Below are 22,240 nucleotides of genomic sequence, written 5' to 3' on the forward strand. Positions count from 1 at the left end.
TATTTGAAAAGCAAGCGAATGCCATTGAGAAGCAAATGCCAGTGGTTTCAAGGCGCGACCACCGAGCCTCTACAGGATTGTAAGCATTGTGACGCAATGCTCTAGTGGCGCCCTGAAACCACATAGCAAATGCCATACATATAGAGATTTTTTTTATATATGCAATTTAATTACTGCAATTTTTTATTGTTTATGATAGAAATCATGATGTGGGATGACTAACTTTTGAAATTTAAAGTTGTTTATATTAATAAAAGGAAGTTATTTTGTCTCATCGAAAACGAATTCTAAAAGGCATCCAATCTGAAGTATTAATACCTAAAACATATATGATTCTACAGTCATTTTGTGTTATTCAGATGTAAAAGATCAGTAATCAATTCATTTTCACTCAAAAATTTCGGAAAAAAGAGGAGAAAAAAAATTTGAAAATGGTGGTTTCAAGGCGCGACCACCGCACGTTAAAGGTTTAAGCACATCTAGCTAACAAATGGAAGATACATATGCTAAATATCAGTGACAGCACAATTATTGCTCATTTTTCCAGGCAGCTTTCCAAAGATATAACTCCAAAACTTTAAAACATTATTAGCAAAATATTTTCAGATAATGAAGTGTACATTTCATGTATTTATTATATAAAAAGCATAAACACGTATATTATCTGGAAGAAGGAATCTACAAAGCACACTTAAAAGAATAATGAAAATGTGGTCTACAAGAGGCATGTAACACATGAAACCCCTAGGGACTGAACTTAGATCAAGCAAAACAGACATGGTGTTTAACATATTAAGACAACTAACTGGGAGGCAGGGGAAAAAAAAAAAAAAACTGCAGAAGTGCTAAATCATTCAGTGCAAGAATTACTGCAAAGACTGGTGACCTGCAAATCTAGGTGTTACAGACCAACATGCCTGGTTGAGTTTACTGACATAATCCAGCCTCGATTTCTGCTACACTGGATATATAGCTGTAACTTTTACTTGCTCAGAAAAACCTATACAAATTTATCCTTCCTTACCTGTAATCACTAAGTCATATAATGTTTTACAAATTAAAAGAGCATCAAACATACAAAAGCCTCTCTAAATATGCAGTTTTACCTCCTGATCCAGCATTGATTACTGTGCCCCTAACAAACAACTTTCCATGTTTTGCTGGCTCATCAAATGAAGCTAAGAATTCTTCATACACTTCAGCAGCAGCTTTTTCTTCCTCCTAAAAAAAAAAAAAAAACACCACCATAGGTACTAATATAAACACAACATGCTATAATAATTGTATAAATAAAATGTAAATAATATAACAAATAAAATATTTGAAAATTTATGTTTAAAAAAAAAACTATAACAGCAAAAGACCAAAAATCTACACAACTTGCTGTATGACAAGTGTGCAGATTTCAAGTCATAAATGAAAAATAATTAGACCTAAAAATAAACACACACACAAACAAAATTAAACCATATAAAGGAAATTAACCTTTACAAATAAAACTTATTTGGATGTATAGGCATGCCCCAAAATTATTTTAATTACATAATAAATAATAAATCATCCTATATACATAGGACATCAGGCAAATCCACTGCTACAATTAATAATTCCACTGAATAATTCCCAGATATAACTACAAAAGTATAAATTTTATTTTATTTTTGTGCTAATATATGTAAAATGTTAATCTTATTAAATCAATATTATAAAACTTATTGGTTCTTTTATAAATTAATTATTTTAAGCAAAGGGAAGAGATCCCGATTGGAGGACATTTTTAAGGAAACTTGCCATGTACATGTTACTCATGTAGAAAACAACAGAAACAACCATGCAACCATAATACAACCAACAGGGAAACAACTACTCACTGAGATTCAAACAATGGACTTAACTACCAGTGTTCACAGACTACTGCTAAGCGATTGGAGGGATATAGAACAAAGGAGAATCTACTATGTAAAACTGCTAAGAGCTGATATAATAAAAAATTAAGTAAAAACATCATATTAGTTGAGCATTTATTCAAAATAAAAATACAAAATTGTCCTGCAAATGATAAAAAGAAGGTTCCATAACACCTAGAACATCATAGTTTATAGAATATTATAAGAAATACTATTTTGCATAAAATGCTGCAAAACATTTTAACAAGAAATCCAGTATCACATTTTTATAGCATGTAAGTGTAGAGAAACATATCATAGAAACAGTATTTATTTTGCTTTTCTACAAATACAACAAAATATATTTGATTATACATTTGAATTCAGTTACAATTAAATAATAAAATTCTTTATAAAGTATTAAAATAATAATCATTGTTACTAGTTTTATGATTTTCTTCAAGTACTTAAAACATACTTGTTGAAATTTATGCTCATCATCGTAACTTTCAGATTATAAAAGCAGAATACCAGGAAACAATTTCTTATAACTATAATAATCAATATTAAGCAACATTTGCACAGAAATCTACCTTTTGCTTGCCATAAGTTAAATAAAAACATTGTTGAAAAAAAACTTTTTTATAGTGCTAGTAACAAGATTATTTTATTCAAGCATGTTTTTCTTTTTCTAATTTTAGTACTCCCATCTATTGAATAAAACTGGCATCACACAGAAAAAATAATGTGAAGTGACCTATATATATATATATATAGGAACATTAGTCAGATGTGGGTTAAAAAAGCACATAAAAACAAATGCCTCCTTATGACTTTTTTCAATAGAGAAATTATTAATTTTACAAAAGAAGAAAATACAAATAAAATAATTATAAAAATTACTTTTTACATTTTTCTAATATCTGTTCATGGTAGTTTATTTTAAAACTTAAGGATATTTAATCAAATTCATGAAACTTTATTGAGTGCATTAGATACAAATGTTGCATTTTTTTAAGGATATGTTACCATGGATATTCTAGAATTTATGATTATGCCTACAGCTGCACCTTGGCTTGAAAGCAGTTCAGAAATTTCAAACAGCTGATTATAAAAGTAGAATACTGATGATTTATAGAAAAATTAGAAGAGAATTCTACAAAACATTAGTAATGCTTACTGGAATACAGGTATTTTTGGATAAAATGAGTTAATTTTTTAAGCTTTGGTGAGCAATTTCAGTAACCTGCTTTGTCATCATCTGCATCTACACAAGAGACCTGCTTCAGAATGTGTACAATGTAGCTTTCAAGATTATGGATGGAACTTCTTGTATTACTGTTTCCTTTCATTCCTTCATACCAACTTTTGTTTCCCATGCAAGAAGTGAGACTTTATTATTTACAAGTTGTAAGCATTTTTAACTTTAAAATTAATTCTCCATAAAATGTTCAGAATTACTTTTTCTAAAATATGAGATCTCCATTCAAGGATGCTTGGAAAGTTCTGTTAAAGCTTTGTTTTAGACATATAGCACAGCAAAAGGTATTTCCCTGAAAATGCAATTTTTACATAAAATAACCACAGAAGATAAAAACTGTGAAATTTTGATTATTGTTGCCCAAAGACACATTTAGTCCAGAAGCATCGAAACTGCATTTTGCATCGATTCATTATAAATGTTCATTTCACTTTTCAAATTGTTGTCACTAAATATTATTGCCCTGTATTGTATTTAAAGAAATTAAATAATGAAGAATCTGCATGAAGGTTATGTATGTTTATCACACTGTCAAAAAACAATGGTAGCTAGAGGCATCAAATTTTGAATAACTTAGTTCTCCACCTAAATAAGGGCACATAGAAACCCAAATTTGGAATTTGTTTCAATGTCTATTTCATATTTTGTAAAATTTTAATGAATTTTTGATTAACAAAATGATTTCCAAGCAAGCAATGGCAACACTGTATGGGGGCGGTGACATTTTTATTTCTAGCTCATGAGATTGTCTATTTGAAATTCTATGGATATGCCGTTCTTAAATATTTTTTAGCCTAAAAGGAGCAGTCCAAATGCTCTCGAAACATGTATGTGTGTGTAAATGAAAAAAAAAAAAAAAAAAAAAGTACCTCTTTGGGCCTGTTGAACGTTTTCCAACTTTTTTTTTTATGATACTATTTTTACTTTTTTTTTTTTTTTTTTTTTTTTTTTTTTTTTTTTTTTTTTTTTACCAACTAGATGATAATGCAAAAAAATTAATGGAAGGATGCAGATGAAAGGAAAAAAGCTAAATGCACTTTACATAATCATAAAACTAAATTGCTCATTAATGGCCTTTAGAGATTCATATGGATGCAATCCTTCATATGTTAAGAGAGTATCAAGAATTGGTATGAAAAACTTTTTAACATGGCCTTCCAAAGCATGAGCAGGCATGACATAAGTGAACAGACTTTTCACTGTTATGAATCAGAAAGAGGACAATATTTAGAACCAAGCAGTCTGTGTAATATTTTGTGACAATGATATTCTGAAGGCCAAAATAACACATGCCATGTCAAGTGTTACAGAGCAAATGATGAAGAATAGGTGACAATAATTGGAATAGCAATCTGATGTTCTCCAAGCTACAAAAGGGAGTACATGTTCAAATTTACTAAAACAGTGTATATATATATATATATATATATATAAAAGAAAAAGAAAAAAAAAACTAGAAACTTATAAAAAATTGCTGCAGTTACCATTTCCAAAAAAATCATACATGTCTAATAATAATACTTTCCATGCAATAAATTTTATAATCGGGGAGGATGTCTGCTTACCCTGTATAATGCAAACATAGAGATTATCATGAGAATACTTTCATAAACTAGAGGATAGAATTCCTAGCCATGACATTAGCTTGTTAGGTAAAACTGAGTATAGATAATAATATGAAAACATCCTATTATTTCTGCCAATTCCTTGCATACACAGAAAAACCTGAAAATACACTATGAGGCTTTAAGTACATTAGAATTACATGCCTGATGCCTCTTAATGATAAATTCCACTTAGTTCTTTTTAATGAAAAAAGAAAGATGCATTACCAGATTTCAAATAGGTATGTTTTATGTGTCTAACCATTAGCTAACATCCTTTTTAAGAAATTATATCATCCTAACTATTCCAATTCAAAGCATTTTTAGATTGTTATTTAGCCTCCCCCAAAGAAAAATTTTAAGTAAGTCCACATATATAATGCATAAAATTTGCTTTGATGTATGATAAGAATGTAGCAAAAGCAATTTTGAATCTGTATTGATTAGTCTGAGTAGAACTAGTTACAACAAAATCTAATCTGAGTATGCAATACACATATATTTTACATACACATCTAACTAAACTCAAAATTTTTGTACTTTGTATTTTAAATACACATCAGTGGTACCCTTTTTTATGCACAGATGTTTCTATTGCTACACAAGACTAAAATAATACATTACAGTAAACACCATTTAATGTGATTGTGGTTAATATTATTCACTGAATAATGCTACTAAATTGCTGAAATCCCACCTGTGTTGCATATGTTAATAATATCAAAAAGTTATAAAATAAATTTTTTAAACTGAAGTAAAGTTGCCAAACAAGTTCGAAACTGACTATAAAAATTGCCAAGTGACCCAAAAATGTTGCCAAGGAATTAAGTAACCAAATACGCTGGTTTTGATTTTAATCAATTATTTAAAATTAAGCGAAAACCAATAATAATAATAATAATCTTAGTTTTGACATAGATTTTTAATAACTATGGATTTTTAGGGCGATCAGACACAGATATCTATCTCTTCAGAAGCAATAACATTTCAGCATGAAAACATCAATGCCAAGGTAAATCCCCCCTTAATTTTAAATCTACATTGAGAAGTTCTCTTCCAATGAAGGATATCCTCTGAATATTATAATTAGGAGTACACCATTAGTAAAATAATTTCTAGATACATTCACAGGGTTCGTACATATTTCTGCACACAGAAATTAAGTACTTTTAAGGACCATAAATGAAAAAAATTATGGACCTATGAGCAAATGGGAACTGAATAAATTCAATTAAAAATATTATCTATGCCTGAATTTCACTTTTGTAACACCATCCTAATAAAATAGATCTCTAAGTAGTATGCATTATTACTAAACATGAATCAATGAACATAATTATTAATAAGTTTGAGAATAAAATAGACTTTATGCAATTTATCAGGTTCCAATAAGGTATTAAAGCACTAGAGGTAATAAGTTGTTTTATATTATTTTAAGTCTCTGTAGATGCAAAGAATAAGTTTTACTTGAATTTTTACATTTTTGTATTTTATCTTGTGTGTATTATTGAAGTGAGTATTATTGAAAGGCAATAACTCACTTTAATATATAGAGATAATTTTTAAGGGTATGCAGTTAGTTATAAATAATTAAATTAGGTAGTTTGATAACCTCAGTCGTTATAGATTTACATGACCACTATTAAATTTTATTTTTTAATAATATTTATTAAAAAAGCCCTCTTAAAATAAAAATCTAATAAAATTTCAAGTTTAAAATACATGTAATTTCTGACATTGATTCTTAAACAATATTAGGATAATTACACATTCAAAGCTACAAAACATTTATATTTTATAACAACAACACTCAACAAAATATTTATCCGTCATTTTGGCTAGTTTATATCAATTTCCTTCTCTTTAAGCATCTTTTTCTAACAATCAGGGATTTGTCTCAACGTGCAAATCAATGCTCTCTGCTCAGTTTCTGCGTGCTTTATCTCCTAACTTGTAAACCTTTCCACAATGTACCTATGAAGGTTTACTTGATCTGGTAAAAGTTATATACAGTCCAAAACCCTCGACAGATGTAAAGCATATTATTGCTATGTTTGAAAGTAATTACAATATCAGACAAAGGTTTAAATAAGCCTCTTATTTAAAAAGAACTTAGAACATAAAGTCGTGTTCTGATGCTAACAAAACCAATTACAGCTCAAGGTGACCTAATTAAACAAGAACAGTCAAATTCAAACTAATAATGTGGACTAGTGGTCAAAGATTATACAATTTAATCTGGCTCAGTAACAATATCATATGAGGAAATAGAAATAGGAAATTATAAACTATTGGGTAATTTACATAATAATAACTGCATATATCTTTGAAGAATAATTTTCTTTATGTACTCAGTTTCTTTCTTCAGCATGTTTCCTCTTCATTTTAGAATTTTTGGATTTAATTAAGGATTTCTGTTATTCTAAAAAACACTAAATGCATTTAGAATTTTCAGAAAAAGCGGCTAATTTTATTTTAGTAATACGAGGGCAATCCCAAAAAAAAGGTCTCCTATTTTTGGGGGATGTACATAAAGTTTTAATACGGTTGTTGGCAACACTGTTGTGAGTGGTGCCTTCTCCACTACCACATAAGCACGCAGGCGCTTCGCTAGGATGCTCAGTCTTGGCTTGGCAGCCATTCGAAATGGAGCTCCCGATAAACGTTGCCGCCAAGTGCGAAGTGCGCGCAGTTATTCGATTTTTGAACGCAAAAGGCATTAAACCGGTTGAAATTCACCGCCTATTGACAGAAGTGTATGGACAGTCGTGCATGGACATGGATGTCAAAAACGTTCGCAAGTGGTGTAGAGAGTTTACAGCCGGTCGTACTGAAATTCATGATGAAGAAAGGAGCGGGAGGCCGTCAATTGCCGACGAGACAATCGCGAAAGTTGAGGAACTCATGCGTAAAGATCGGAGGATTGCTCTGGATGCTCTCTGCATTTTGGTTCCTGAGGTTTCCAGAAGAACCATCCGCAGGATTTTAACGGAAAAGTTGCAATATTGGAAGGTGTGTGCAAGATGGGTGTCGCGTATGCTGACAGAAGACCACAAACAGCAACGGGTTGATTCTTCCCGCGAATTTCTTCGTCGCTATGGAGACGAAAAGAACAACTTCTTGGACTCGATTGATGCTTCCTGAAGGGCATGGCGGCAAGCTGGTATGACATGGGCATTGTAAAACTGCCACAGCGTCTACAAAAATGCATCGACCGAAATGGCGATTATGTTGAAAAATAAAGCATTCTTCAATCTTTAAAGTGATGTAGCAATTATAGAAAATAAACGGTTCTTTGTACATCTAAAAATATAGGAGACCTTTTTTTGGGGGGGGGATTGCCCTTGTATAAACATTCAGAAGAAATATGAAATATATATGGTAAAGGCCGGTTAAGGAACTGATGTGGCAGAATTTTTAGAATTTAGTGACACACCAAACAACAAAATTTAGAAATGGCAAAACTTTTAGAATTTAGAGTAGGCATTGGAAGCAGAATTTAAGAACCACAGAGATTGCATCAGGTGGGAAAATGCTTAGTGCCAGCTATGTGTATGATGCATTAAAACATATTAGATTAATCTTTTAAATTGTAAGTTTTCAATTTCTTTTTTAATAAAAAAACCCTTACTTTAATGCCTGCCCATGTGATAAGATTAGAAGCTTTTTTGATATTTTCCATGCTTGTGTCTAGTGAAAAGTAGAGAAAATAAAGAGAAGATAAACATGTTAAGATTCTAGTATCAGAAGTAAAACATTAAAATATTATGTTTTCATTGTTCTTCCAGATGTTCTCCAAAAAGTAAGAAATTTATTGCAAACTCTCTGTAAAATATATACATTATGTGTTGATACCAAGGACATTTTTCATTTTGTCACATATTTCTTAAATCTTCTAGAATCATGGGTCTATAAATCTTGCCTTCAAATCCTTCTCAACTTTCCAAGCTGCAATGTCTAAAATCCTAAAGAAAAATTCTCTCTACCAATTCTGTAACAGCAAGAAGCCAGAAATATTTTGGAAAAAAAAAGGGGGGAAAGTGTAAAATTAATTTTATAATGAAAACTGACGCATATTCTGAGATAATTACACAGGGAAAACTCTTACTATGAAAAAATTAAAAAGACATTTTTAATTAATTACATAGCTAATTTTGCTTTTGCTAAGAGCCGTTTCATAAATTGTGCTTTATAGCATTATACACCTTGTTTATTTTTCAGATTCCAAATATTGTATAATAAGTTGCCAAAATGAAACTTTGTAATATGACAGTGAAAAGTAAAAGTATTTTATTTTAATGTTATTTTTTAAACATAATTTGGTACTTTTCCGTTTTGCCGGCGCAAACGATAAAGTCGCCAATAATGGTGCAACTGATGCCAAACAGAAAATCTTCGCTTCATTTTCAAAACAAGTCGCAGCCATTTATCAGATTGATTGCTTGTTTCAATACTGGCATACAATTACATAGAATATTTACTAGTTAAATTTTATGCTCTAAGACAGGGATCGGCAACCTGCGGCTCTTTTGATGTAAAGTTGCAGCTCTCCAGTTCCATATAGAAGAATTAATAATTTACTGTCAAAACCCTTAAAAAATAAGAAAATATATTTTTAAGTATCTAATTTTTCAATAGTTTCTATTTTTCATAATCGTTAATTACGCTTAACATGACCGTGATGAGATAAATTTGAACCATTGTTACTGTACTGTTAATTTGAACTATTATTCACTTTGTCAGCTCCGCCGTCAGCATGGCAGCTAGTAAAAAAAAGAGAAGAACTGAAGAAGAAAAACGAGAATTCAATCAGGATTGGGCGGAGTCATTTGCGTTCATATGCATATATATGGCCTTCCGAGTTGTCTCATTTGCCACCAAAAACTCGTACACAATAAGAAGTCGAATTTGGGGAGACACTTTACTACAACATATACCCTGTTTGCTCGTAAAAATCCAACCGAGAACGCACAAAAAAAGCTCTTGAAAAGCTCCCCTCCCCCCCAAAAAAGCAGTCATATCCCATGCTAAGTAACTGGGTACAATCTTCCAATAATGTAAATCTGCCAAGCCTGTAGTATCATTAGAAATTGCAAAAAGAGTAAAACCATTCACGTCAAATACGTCAGAGATTGTTTTATATGTGCATCTGAATAACTGTTCCGTGATATTAAAATCAAAGCAGAAATCATAAAAAAAAAAAAAATCAAAGATTTGCCATCATCTGCAAAAACAGTACAAGATAGAACTGCTAAGATGTTTTCAAATGTACCACATATGCAAGTGGAAAACATTCTGCTTTATCACTTGCTATAGATGAGTCTTGTGACATAAAAGACACAGTCCTCCTAAGGTCCAAACGAAGGTTTAAGTCCTCACAAGGTCCAAACGAAAAACTGTACAATTGCTGTCGCTCTCAGGGCAAATTCTCGAGGAGTAAATATAGTAAATGCGTGTGCAAAAATGCCTGGAAGACAATGGAATCGATATAAATAAAATTGTTTCGATAGCAACTTACAGAGCCAGAAGTATGACAGGAATACATAGAGAACATCAATTCTTCAGAAAAAAAATAAACCATGAAATTCTAACGTTTCACTGTTTAATTCACCAAGAAGCTCTTTATAAGATTTCCGGCCGAAATAGTTGAGGTCATGAACTTGGTGATTAAGATTATTAACAGCATTTTGCAAAAGCACTCTGCCATCACTAGTTTTCTTTGATAGATAATCAGGTTTTTGACCTGCTTCTGCACAATAAAGTGTGATGGCTTTCCAGAAGTAATGTTTTGTAATGTTTTAGTTTGTGCTTAAGTGAAATAAAAACATTCCTCAATGAAAAAATGCATTGATTATCCCGAATTGAAAAAAGACAAACGGCTGCAAAAATTCTACTTCAATGGTAGATACCACAATAAAATTAAATGAACTAAATCTAAAACTGCAAGGAAAGGGAAACCCAGCCTACGCCTTGCTTGAAGAAGTAGTTTGTTTCGAAAACAAATTACTTATTTTTGTTGAAGACATGGAGAGCGGTAAATTTTAAAAATCTGAAGTATATTGCAATGAGACCAATGACACGAATTACTTCAACATAGCTTTGAAAATATGAAGGATGGATTCGCTAAGAGATTCGAGCAATTCAAAACAAACAAAAGTACTCTTGTGTTCATAGTAAATCCTCTCAATGCAAATACAAATGATATCAATAATGAGACATTTGGAATTGATGCTAGATCGCTTCAAATACAACTGCTATATTAGAAAACCAAAGACTTGTGGAGTGGTAAGTTCACAGAACTCCAGAGAAAGTTGGAAGAGTTTGAGGTCCAGAAAAGCAAGCACATCAAGCAGCACAAGTGGGCAGCTCTAAAAGAAATTCCGCGACTTGAGGCTCTCATATTCGGCGCATGGAATAGTCTTCCAAAATGGTACAGTGAGGTGAAGAAGTTGGCATATGGAGTATTGACGATCTTCAGGTTGACATATTCGTGCGAGCAAGCGTTCTCTTGCGTGAATATAATAAAAAGTAACGTTTGAAGTCAACTAACAAATAAAAATCTATATTCGTGCTTGAAACTTAAAACAACAAGTTATAAGCCAGATTTAATCAATCATCCAAAAGGCATGCAAAGCCAATGCTCCCATTGATATAACTATATATATATATATATATATATATATATTATTCCGTATTCAAAGCTGTTTATTTTAAGTCAAAAATCAAATATATATATAAGCAAAACTTAATACTGAAATGAAAATTTTTAGTGGCTCTTTAAAAACTGGGAAATTTTGTAAATTGTAACTTTGGCTCTTCCGTTTCAAAAGGTTGCCGACCCCTGCCCTCAGTAATTAGTTAGGATGCAATCACACCACTGACTCGAAGGCGAAAATATAGAAAAGGCAAAATCAAGAGTTAAATTTATTAAATCTAATGAGAATGCACTAGCGAAGTAAAGCACTGCGGTTTTACATAATTTCTGAGTAAGCTATTTGTACAAATTGAAATAATTCTTGCATTTAAACTTGTATTCCACAAGATTTAACTTGAAATTAATGTAGATAATTACTGAGAGAATTAGATTTTTGTAGCATAGTTTACGTGAGATAAGATCACTTGGGGTCATGTGATACAAACCGGCAAATCAGGATGTTGAACCATGAAAGCATAGTAAATTCTTAAATTAATGTCTATTTACAAATTTATTGTCTTTATTTATTGTCTTTTTACAAAATTTTAATCCATATTAAAATATTTATGCCTTCAAAAAAAAAAAATTCTTAGAACTAAAATTTTTTATGTGTATACTGTAGCCAACAAAGTCTGCTTTGCAAGATTTGCGACGGCGAAACGAAAAAGTACCTATAATTTCAATATATTACCATTTTTTTGATAAAATTAATCAATGTTACGATGTTTTAAAAAAATCATAGAAAAATTCTCAGATCACAAAATTAAAAAGTTTCTATAGAAGCTGATCTTAAAATCGCCAAAATGTTGAAAAGTTACCAAATTTAGAACCGTTTAATAAAAGAATTCACATCCCCAAAGGCGAAAAGTTGTTTAACCTTTTCCCGTGGGCTCGAAAAACAGTTGTGTACCTTCACTGGGGGCTCTTGGCTCAGCGGTTATGGAAAGGGGGAAAAATTATCGAATCGAGTCCTTAACGAGTGGGTGATTAGTGCTCTTTTGTCAGCAGGCAGGCAAACGCTCAAGATTTCCTTTCATTCTAGTTCCAACGCTCAAGGCGTTAGAATGCGGGATGTACTCTAATCACTTTCACACTGCAGGTAGATAAATACAGTTTTCCCAAGGAAAAAAAAAAAAAAAGTATTATTTTACCTTCAAATGAAATGCATGCTATAACTTGAAATTTTATTTTAAAAAGTGTTCCATTTTACAATTAAAATAGTTTTTTTAAACTTGCACCTATATTATGTACTAAAAAACTAATGAAGTAATCAGTGTTAAATATATTCACTTGTCATCGTATTGAAAATTCAGTGATTTAATATATTCAAACATTTCCTTCAAACAATATATGCATTTTTATTTTTAATAGTATTATTATTCTGATGTTGAAGAGCAAATTAAATAGAGTTTATTTATTACAAATGCCATTTAAAAAGCATTTTCGGATTCCATAATGAGTGTTAATACTTTTACACCTCTGGTAATATTCATTCCTGGAGAAATAGAATTTGCTCACTGCATTTGTACTGCACTACATTATTATAGAACAATGCCAGCACTAAGAAAAATTTACAATGCATGAGTCAAGAATTTTTTAATTTATTTTTTTTTCCATGTGGCATTAAAAATAGCGGTCCCAGAGTTGATCTGCCTTTACATCAGGGATATAAGATGTTTAATTTATTTAATCGCTTCATAGTTTTTGGTTCAAGAAAGAAATGTAGATGCAGACCCTGGAGCTTTAAAAAATAAAATCTTTGTTGAGTTTTAATGTATTCAAAAATTTTGTTTTATCAATTAGAGATATAAGATACAACTTTTACCTTAGAATAGAAAGGGAACAGTTGTTCGATGATTTATATTGCTAGTCCATTTTTTCTTTGATTGCAAAATTGCATATACAGGAATGCATCGAAATTTCAAAATATAAGCATCTTTGTCAAATAGCAAAATATTTCTTCAGTTTTTTATGATTTACATTTTCAGAATGCTAAAATCGCCTTTAAGGTATCAAACTGTTATGCGAAATTTTCAGATCTCAAGCTATTTACAGGGTTCATAGCCACATTTTAGTTAAAAAAATAAGCACCTATAAGCACTTTTCAAGTACATTTTAAGGAAAAAATAAGCACCTGTCTAATTACATTATACACAACTGCATAACCTTAAAAGAAAAATTAGACTTGTAATTTAAAATATGAGCAATACAATATTTAATAAGAGAACTAGAGGGCAAGCCCGCCAGCTGAGCGGGCTGAAGCCCGCTTTTCATTGCTTAATCTTCATGAGTTCCCATTGTAATTTCGCCGGTATTCAAAAGTTGGACCAAACTACCAGTGTTCAGCGGTTTTGCGCGGACTTCCCCCGCTTTATTCACGTATGCATCGAGAAGATACTGCATACACGTTACACATGCATAAAATCACGAAAACACCCATGCACCCAGCCGGCTTGCCGGGATTCGAAAGTTGGACCGAACTACCAGTGTCCAGCGGTTTTGCGCGGGCTGCGACTGCTTTATTAAAGTATGCATCCTGAGAATATACTGCATATACGACACACATGTGGAAAATCACGAAAACACCCCTAGAGCCAGTCTGTTGGCCTTTATTCGAAATTTGGTCCGAATATATATACACAACTATAACAAATAATATTTATACACAACTGCATAACCTTAAAAATTAGACTTGTAATTTAAAATATGAGCAATACAATATTTATTAAGACAATGAGCATTACCTCAACAATGGAAAAAAAAATTTCCCCCCCCCAATTTTAAATGACAGTTCAATTTACAGAATTAGTTTACAATGAGAGAAAAAAAAAACTATGCAGAACTAAACTATATTACAAAATTTAATGATGATATTTCAGTTGAAAATATAGAAAATAAATAATAATAAGCCATATTAATTGTATTCGTTTGGCACCTAATAATAAATACAATTTATTTTTCCACTCACATTAATATTTAAATAATTTAACTTGAATCAAAATTCTGAACATTTTCTAAATTTTCATTGCATAACAGTTTTCCCTTAACATATATCTCAAGCAAAGTAATTTAAGTAAAAAAAGAGGCACATTTCTGAAATCAGAAGACGGGAAATTGCTTCATTCAGTCATCCTTTAACAGTAAAAGCTTAACTAACCAGCATACTCGGAAATTCCGGAATTTTCCGGATAGTAACTGGAAAAAGAGGAGTGGGAGAGATTGTAGCCGTTCTTTAGATTTAAATTTAAGCTAAATAAATGATTTTGACATTTCAATATGTGCATCATATAAAAACCAACGGAACTGAGAAATATTCTGCTTAGAAAGCACAGAAAAACTCTTTTAAGTGTTCATAAACAAATCTCAGACTGAACATCAAAATTAATTATCAATGCAAAATACCGCAAACGTTATTGCACAATAGCAAACGTTATTGCACAATACGTGCGGCGTAATTCTTCCATATGTGATATTACGCAATCGGAATCAACACCTGCTGGTATTCGGAGAAAGAAGAACTAAATAAAGGAAAAGAAAGAGACTTACTAATCTGGGGTGTTTCTGATTCTAATTTTCAACAGACTGTATTAAATTTCCGGAATAGAATCAATCTTCGCTTGGGTTGGGTAGACCGCAAAAACTTTTAGTCCTATTCAATCCAGGATTGGACAGTGACAAAAAAAAAAAAAAAAAAGTCCGCTGCTTCAATATTAGAGATTTTGCGGAGAAACTTCCAACCTCCGTACTGTATAATGTATTGGCAAAGAAAAGAAATTATTTTGACTATTCGATTACTTTCCTCTTATTTCAGCCATTCCGAATATTATTCCTTAGAAAGCTAATCTGTGTAAAAACACACCCATTTTTGGAAGTTTATCTATACTTCAGCAGTTACTGCAATTATATTATTATAAATATTCATACATATGCTCATAATATAAGCATAACGATCATAATAAACACGAATATGAACTGACCATGCGGAACAAGAATGCAAATTGTTAAAATCTTGATAGAAATTCAAACGTGTGTAGTATTTATTTGGGTGGGAGGAAAAGAATACAGAATGTACCGAAATTTTCTACGTTTTCGCAATTCTTTGGCCAATAGAACTACGTGCACCTGTCTGTATTCTCGCTAGCACCATAGGTTACGTTAATGCAGAGGAAGAAAGGGGAAAAACAATTTTCGGGAGTATGATTCACCATCTGACGTTACATATAAGGAAGAAAAGTTGTTTATTTAGTTTCGGCTTTGGTACGGGGACAAAATGAGCGTTCATTAAAAAACAAAGGATTAAAAAAAAGCACTAAAAGCAAAAAATAAGCACTAAAAACAAAAAAAAAAGGGGCTTTAAAGAAAAAGTAAGCACCTATAAGGGCCTTTATATTTTATTTTCAAATATAAGGACTTATAAGCACTTGTAAGGACCGCTACGAACCCTGTATTTACTTTTGCTTTCTATGGAAGTAATGAAGCTGGGAATGAAAATTTGTACTGAGTTAATGAATATTAATGAAAATTCGCACTGAGGATTAAATTCAGGGAACTAAAAAGTAGTACACATCTGAATTCCTGTAAACATGCTTAGTATTCCAATATCTTGTTGATTCCCTCAAAAACACGATTCTCACGTAATTACTTTCTGAACACTACAAGTTACTGAGAGGTTAAGGCTGTTGAATACTGGTAGTTAGACATAGGTTCGATGTCAGGCGATCGAGCTGGCCGCATGGTTGGTTTTCGTTGTTTCCCCCATGTGTAACGTGAATACGAGCCAATTTCTCCTAAACGTTCTTCACGAAGGCATGCTTTCCTTTAGGTAGGCAGCCTTCGTGTGCTTTCCGATATTCAATTAACCTAAACTAACGTATCTAATTTCTGAACAAATTGATACAGATATGTCATTATAGACGCAAATCATATAACGAAGGATAAATTAATAAGTTTTGAAATTTTTTTAAATTTTGAATTAGAAAATGTTCCATAATAACTGCTTTAATAAAAATTCGTGTTTCATTTGTCACACAATTAAAATTCATTTTGTCATTAAAATGATTCATAAAAGCAAGGGTTTCTAAACATAGTTATGAAACGCTCATAAGTTTAGCTTTCTTATTTCGAATATAATTTTATTTTTATTTGTCGAATTAAATAAAGTGTTATCTACTAAGCAAAAGGGGCTTTCGTGGAGGGCGTTCAAAGGAAATTGGCTTTTACATATGTGAGAGAACAAGAAACGTTCATGCAGTCAATCCGTTCATCGGAATTTGAATCAAGGTCAAATTATCAGAGTTCAAGAAATATTATTCGCTCGGCCGCTAGTTATCATTTAGAATATAACAAACCAAAATTTCACTCAAATAAGCGGTAGTTGTGGAATGCATGTCAATTAGAAATAACATTAAAATTAATTTTCATTACCTGAAACATTTATATTACTACACTGCCTTATACTAAAAATTGGAATAAAGTGATAAAAGCACTTATTAAAAGAATGAAACGAAGATAGTTTCAAATTCGAATTGAAACCAAATTAAAAAGAATTTAATTAGAAATAACTGAAAAAATTATGCAATTTTAAATACATTCAAGGTTTTAAAATAATTTCCGAAGAATTTTAGCAGCCAAGCTTCCGAAAATAAAATTTCTTTGATATTTGACCTCCAAGCCGTATTTGTACAGGAAAAAACCTGAAAACGCAAACGCGTGAGAATCAAAGTAACAAACTGGTAGTTAAACTGGTTTTTATTTTCTCCTCTCAACAAAATATTTCCTGGAAGATACCGAATTTGCAAACAAGCCATGTGGGTTTAAAACACGGACAATTTTCGCCAATCCATTAGCGGAATCCCACAAAAGAACGCACTTTCCCGGGTCTCATAAAATAGTCATCAAGCCTCAAGCGCTAGAATTCCTACCCCTCCCACCAATGGTAAACTGTCCCGAGCCCCCAGTTGCTGTATCCTTAGTACAGGACACATATGTCCCAGCCCCCGAGAAAAGGTTAAGAGCTCTTTATTAGAAGAAAAAAAAAAAATGAATTTCGAAATGCTTATGTTTCACTTTTTGCTTAGAAACTCGAGTATCCCATCATTTATATTAGAAATAAAAACAAATTATAACTCACGAACCCATTCAAAAGATAACCATATATACGTCTGTGAATCGCCAAAAATATTCCTACAAAATGCTAATTCACACTCAAAATGGCAGTCATAAAAACAAACAAATATTTCAGATGCTTAAAATTAAGGACCTTCTGCTGATTTTGCCCAAAATTAAGGACTCTTAAGGACCGTACGAACATTGCACATTATGAAAATTTCATAAATGAATTTTTATATTAAGAATATTATGAACAGCTCATACAGAAAGTATTTTTCTAATTAAAATTCTAGTTATATGCATATTAAATTAATTTGTTTTCACTGATATTTTGAAGGATATTTTGTCTCATCATTCAATATTATATTATCATTTGGTTAGTGTTTTCAGAATAGCTGTGAAGAAATTGTGACCACATTAAGTGGTGCTTACTGTAGTTCAGCTACTGACTCCCACATTTAGAAATAATACTTCTAAAGAGCACTTAGATAACTTCTTTGATATGTTTATAATCAGATGATTATATTCATATTATGTAAGAACTTATTCTAAAATATTTTAATGGACTGAAAAACTAATTTTCTCCCTCACAAGAAACAATCAGTCTTTTAAGCTTAAAGTATCACATCAGAACCTTAAATATTAAACATATTACTCCTAGAATGCATACTGGGGTTGCACAAAACCTCAATGAGCTTTTTAATTTGCAATTTGTTTTATTATGTGAGGTTGGAAGCATTGAGCTGACAAATATTCTTTTACATTTAATAACTGAATTATGATATGACTGTTTTTAAAATAGGATAGCCGACAGTCCCACTTTAAAAATATTGTTCATTTTTTAACGTAAGAACTTGAGTGAAGCAATGAAGTCATGAAATTCTGGCAAGATTTTATTTATTTACTTTCCAGGAAGTCAAGGTACTGAGTAAAATTTAATAATTTGAAAAGTTAAATGACATTTTTATGAGCTTTAAAAAATTTCTATTTTTAACTGTAAAGCACATTTAATTTTAAAATTATTACCAGATTAAAGAAAAATATTTAATACTGAAATTTTAACTGGAACTGTTAAAAGCTACTCGCCATAATATAAATAATCATGGCTACTGCAATTAAACACTTTCCAAGATAAAAGGTTAGTTATTCTTTACAGTTTAACAACAACCAAAAAATGAATAAATAAATAAATAAATAAAAACATTGTAGTTTCAGAATTAAAGCCCCTTACTTCACATGCAGCAGCACCAGACAAAACAACATGCAGAAATTTTTTTCATTACTTACCGAACATTTAAGTTTTGGATCTCTTCTGGGTTTCTCAGGTTCAGGTTTTGGACCTTTTTTTCCAACTGGATTGATATTAAAAGCTTTCATCTTTTGTCCCTTCAGTAAGAAAAAAGAGAGAAAAATTAAAAACAAAACAAAACATCTTCAAATAACTAAGTGTATATAAAGTACTGATCAATACTAACGAATAGTGCTTTAATTCAGCCAGAGGCAAACTTTAATACTCAACTTTTGTCAAAAATAATTTCTGGATAAACAAATCAGAAGAGTTCACACATACAACTGAATCGAAACATTAGCAAAAAATTTATTACTCATCTAACATTTCTTTTAGTAGTTATTGAAATGACATTAATATATTAGCTACTGTATATGCCTCAATATTGTACAGTAAATATAGTCAAAAGTTGTTAATTCGGACACCCATAATCCGACCTTAAAGCTACAAACTTTCTGCGCATGCGTCGCGTTGACGCATAAGACCTTTACTGCTGCGAATATGCGTGTGCGCGTGCCCAAAATACGTTTACAAATGTGCGTTTAATGTATAACGGACGGTATAAGCTACGCTAAAATTATCTAATTCAGTTAATGTTGCAGATTGCATTGTTACTTAATCTTCGAATTGGATTCGGCTTATTATTTTTTGCAGACTGTTAGAGCAATTTTATAAAAGTAAGCTTGAACTTTCGATTATGTCAAATAGAATTCCTGATATATATTTACTAATATGTAAATCATCTACAAAGCGAAAGTATGTTTCGAAGTCCATTAAACAAAAAGTGGAATTGCTTCAAAAAATGGATAAAGGCATATGCTTTGTTTACCTAAACTTTAACATTTGTTTATCTAAACTTTGTTTATCTTTACCGCCGGGTGTGCAATGAATTGGAAGTTGCTCTGTCAGCACTATCCTTATCTTCAGGGCAGATGTTTTTATTTTATTTGGCTTATAATTCCTTACTAAATGTAGTATTTCATCTGGATGTACTCCGTCTTTGATATGATTTAAATCAAATTCCTCGTCATTATAATTCGCTTCCGATAGCAAAGAAAGTGACAGATGTTATTGAAAACGAAAAAATTTCGATTGACAAATTAGTCGGTATTCTCGACACAGCAATTATGGAACTTGAACAGCGGAACTTTGTAACTGAACAAGAAATTATGTCTGTTTATACAATTAAAGAGAATGTAGTATCACATAAAAAACGAAGCAACTTAAACAACTTACATTGAAAGAAATGTTTAATATAGTAAACAAATAAATATTAAGCTTTTTTTTTTTTTTTTTTGTAAATTTTGATACCCTTTAGATCATAATTGTTCTTTATTTCATAAATTATGGTTTCATATTTTTAATTTTATAATTTCTGCATGTCATCTTATCAGATTTAAACTGATCTATAATCCGGAATCGCCAAAGTCCCGACGAGTCCGAATTAACGACTTTTGACTGTATAGGGGATAATGGACTTAAGACAGTCTAAATGCAATACTTTCCATAATGTGAAATATTTATGCCCTGTAACCTATCACAAAGATTTTTAATGAAATAGCAGCCACAATTTTATCTGACAAAAAAATAAAAATAATAATAATAATAATAATAATAAAGCTATTAACTTTTTATGTGTTTTATGTTTTCATTTAACTTTCACGACACACTTTCTTTAATTTATTCAATAAACTTTACATTTTATTTAATTTTAATAACTCATAACATATTATTTTACTTTTTTGTTCACCACACCTGTAGTTTCCAGTATTCTAGTTTCAGAAATTAAGCCCTGCTATAGACAGTGGCAGTGGCCAAAGAAATTGGCACTGCCAGGAAAAAATATGCCAGCCCTAAGTATGAAATATGCCAGCCTTTGTGAATTGTCATTATACATTAAGTTATCATTGTCATCATAAAAATAATTTTATAAAATAAAAACATACCTTTGCAGAAAAGTAACACTTTATTCATATATATATATATGCAGACAAACTACAAACAATAAATAACAGTGACTAAATAATTGTGTAAACAAAACAACGGTTGATTCATGACTAGCCATTTAAATATTTTTAAATTTCAGGTGCCTGGGCATATATTTCCGCCATTATATTGTAGAGACATTAGGTTAATTTTGGAAGCTGGAGAGATGAAAGATTAGCAAGCACCTTTGCTGGGAATCAAACCACAGACCTCTGGAATACCAGCCCAATGTGCAGAACCACTACACTACGAAAGGAAATTGGGAGAAATACCTTATAATATCTTGAATTTGTATTTAAGCCAAAATATTCTTCTCTAGGTTCATCAATGGCAATGACCCCAAATTAACTTGCTTCATAGTACTCCTTAATCTATTTCTTCCATTTTTTAATTCTGGAAAACCCTTTCGTATTCAACTTGCGTTATAGATAGGACGAGTACAAACTTATAAGAAAAAAAAAAAAAAGGTTAGAGTTGACTTTAAGGTACCCTTTGTATTATTGCCAAATTGTTGTATCATTTATGGTAACCTGAGTAGTTGAATGTTATGGAAACCCTATTATGACATAATTGTTTGCATTATTCTGGGAAATTTTGAATCATGGGATGTTTTGGCAAGGGCTTTTGTGGTGTATGTTGCTTAGGAAGTACATTGCTTGTTTCTTACTCACACGGTACAATGGGTGAATGTCGTAGGATTAATTTGAAGTTTATGGAGATTTCCGGTTATGTTTTTACTGCCAATCCTCGAATTCCATATCACAGATTATGTTCTTACTGCATTAATATAATATTAACAAGACATAGTGCACAATAAAAATTAAGCTTTATTTAGGAACTTTGCGCATACTCCCCAACAGCCTGCCTGTTTCGCTCTGCTCGCTACTCGTAAGAAACTTCTCCTCTAGGGTTGCCACACTTATTGGAGGGCGCAAGGCGCGCTCCTTATCGCCATCACCACAGAGTTTCCCCCCAGTTCCTTTAATGGCTATTCAAAGGAACGACATAGGTTATGAAATTATCTCAGAGTATCCGTGCTGTCGGGTATTTTTTTTATGATTACAAAATTAGAATATAAAATTAGAAAAGATCAAAATGCAATTCAATATATAACAAGGTATTGACACATATAATAAACATGAAATAACAAGAAATATGTTAAGATATGAATTTTAAAAAAGTGTTTTAAATTGTTATGTAAGAAGCAAGTTTCTTAGGGAAGTGAACATGTCTTCCCGATCTGATGACAGTTTGTGTCTTAGAGAGTTCGTTTGCAGATTTATTCTGCTGAACTGTCTTTAAGTCTTTATTTGTTTTCAGTTCAGGCAAATTAGAGTCCGAAAGCAAATAGGCTGGTTTCACACGGTCTATAGACACAGTAAATTTCAGACCGTTAACATCAATTGTGAAAGT

The 22,240-nt window shown here is 31.4% G+C and overlaps 1 protein-coding gene across 1 annotated transcript in view; it reads right to left on the bottom strand.

The window, feature by feature from the left end:
* The window catches only part of LOC118205188 (U2 snRNP-associated SURP motif-containing protein), a 134,258-nt gene that overhangs the window by 97,228 nt on the left and 14,790 nt on the right, over positions 1 to 22,240 (bottom strand). Inside the window, exons 3-4 of the mRNA XM_035377485.2 lie at positions 18,841 to 18,939; positions 1,107 to 1,221 (exon numbers count right to left, since the gene is read on the bottom strand). Of these exons, the coding sequence (XP_035233376.1) occupies positions 1,107 to 1,221; positions 18,841 to 18,939 (214 nt within the window). The remainder of the gene's footprint in view (positions 1 to 1,106; positions 1,222 to 18,840; positions 18,940 to 22,240) is intronic.

This window comes from Stegodyphus dumicola, chromosome 1 (genome assembly GCF_044657685.1).
Source record: "Stegodyphus dumicola isolate Sdum_Otavi_A_Nest chromosome 1, ASM4465768v1".
In the NCBI taxonomy this organism is placed as follows: Eukaryota; Metazoa; Arthropoda; class Arachnida; order Araneae; family Eresidae; genus Stegodyphus; species Stegodyphus dumicola.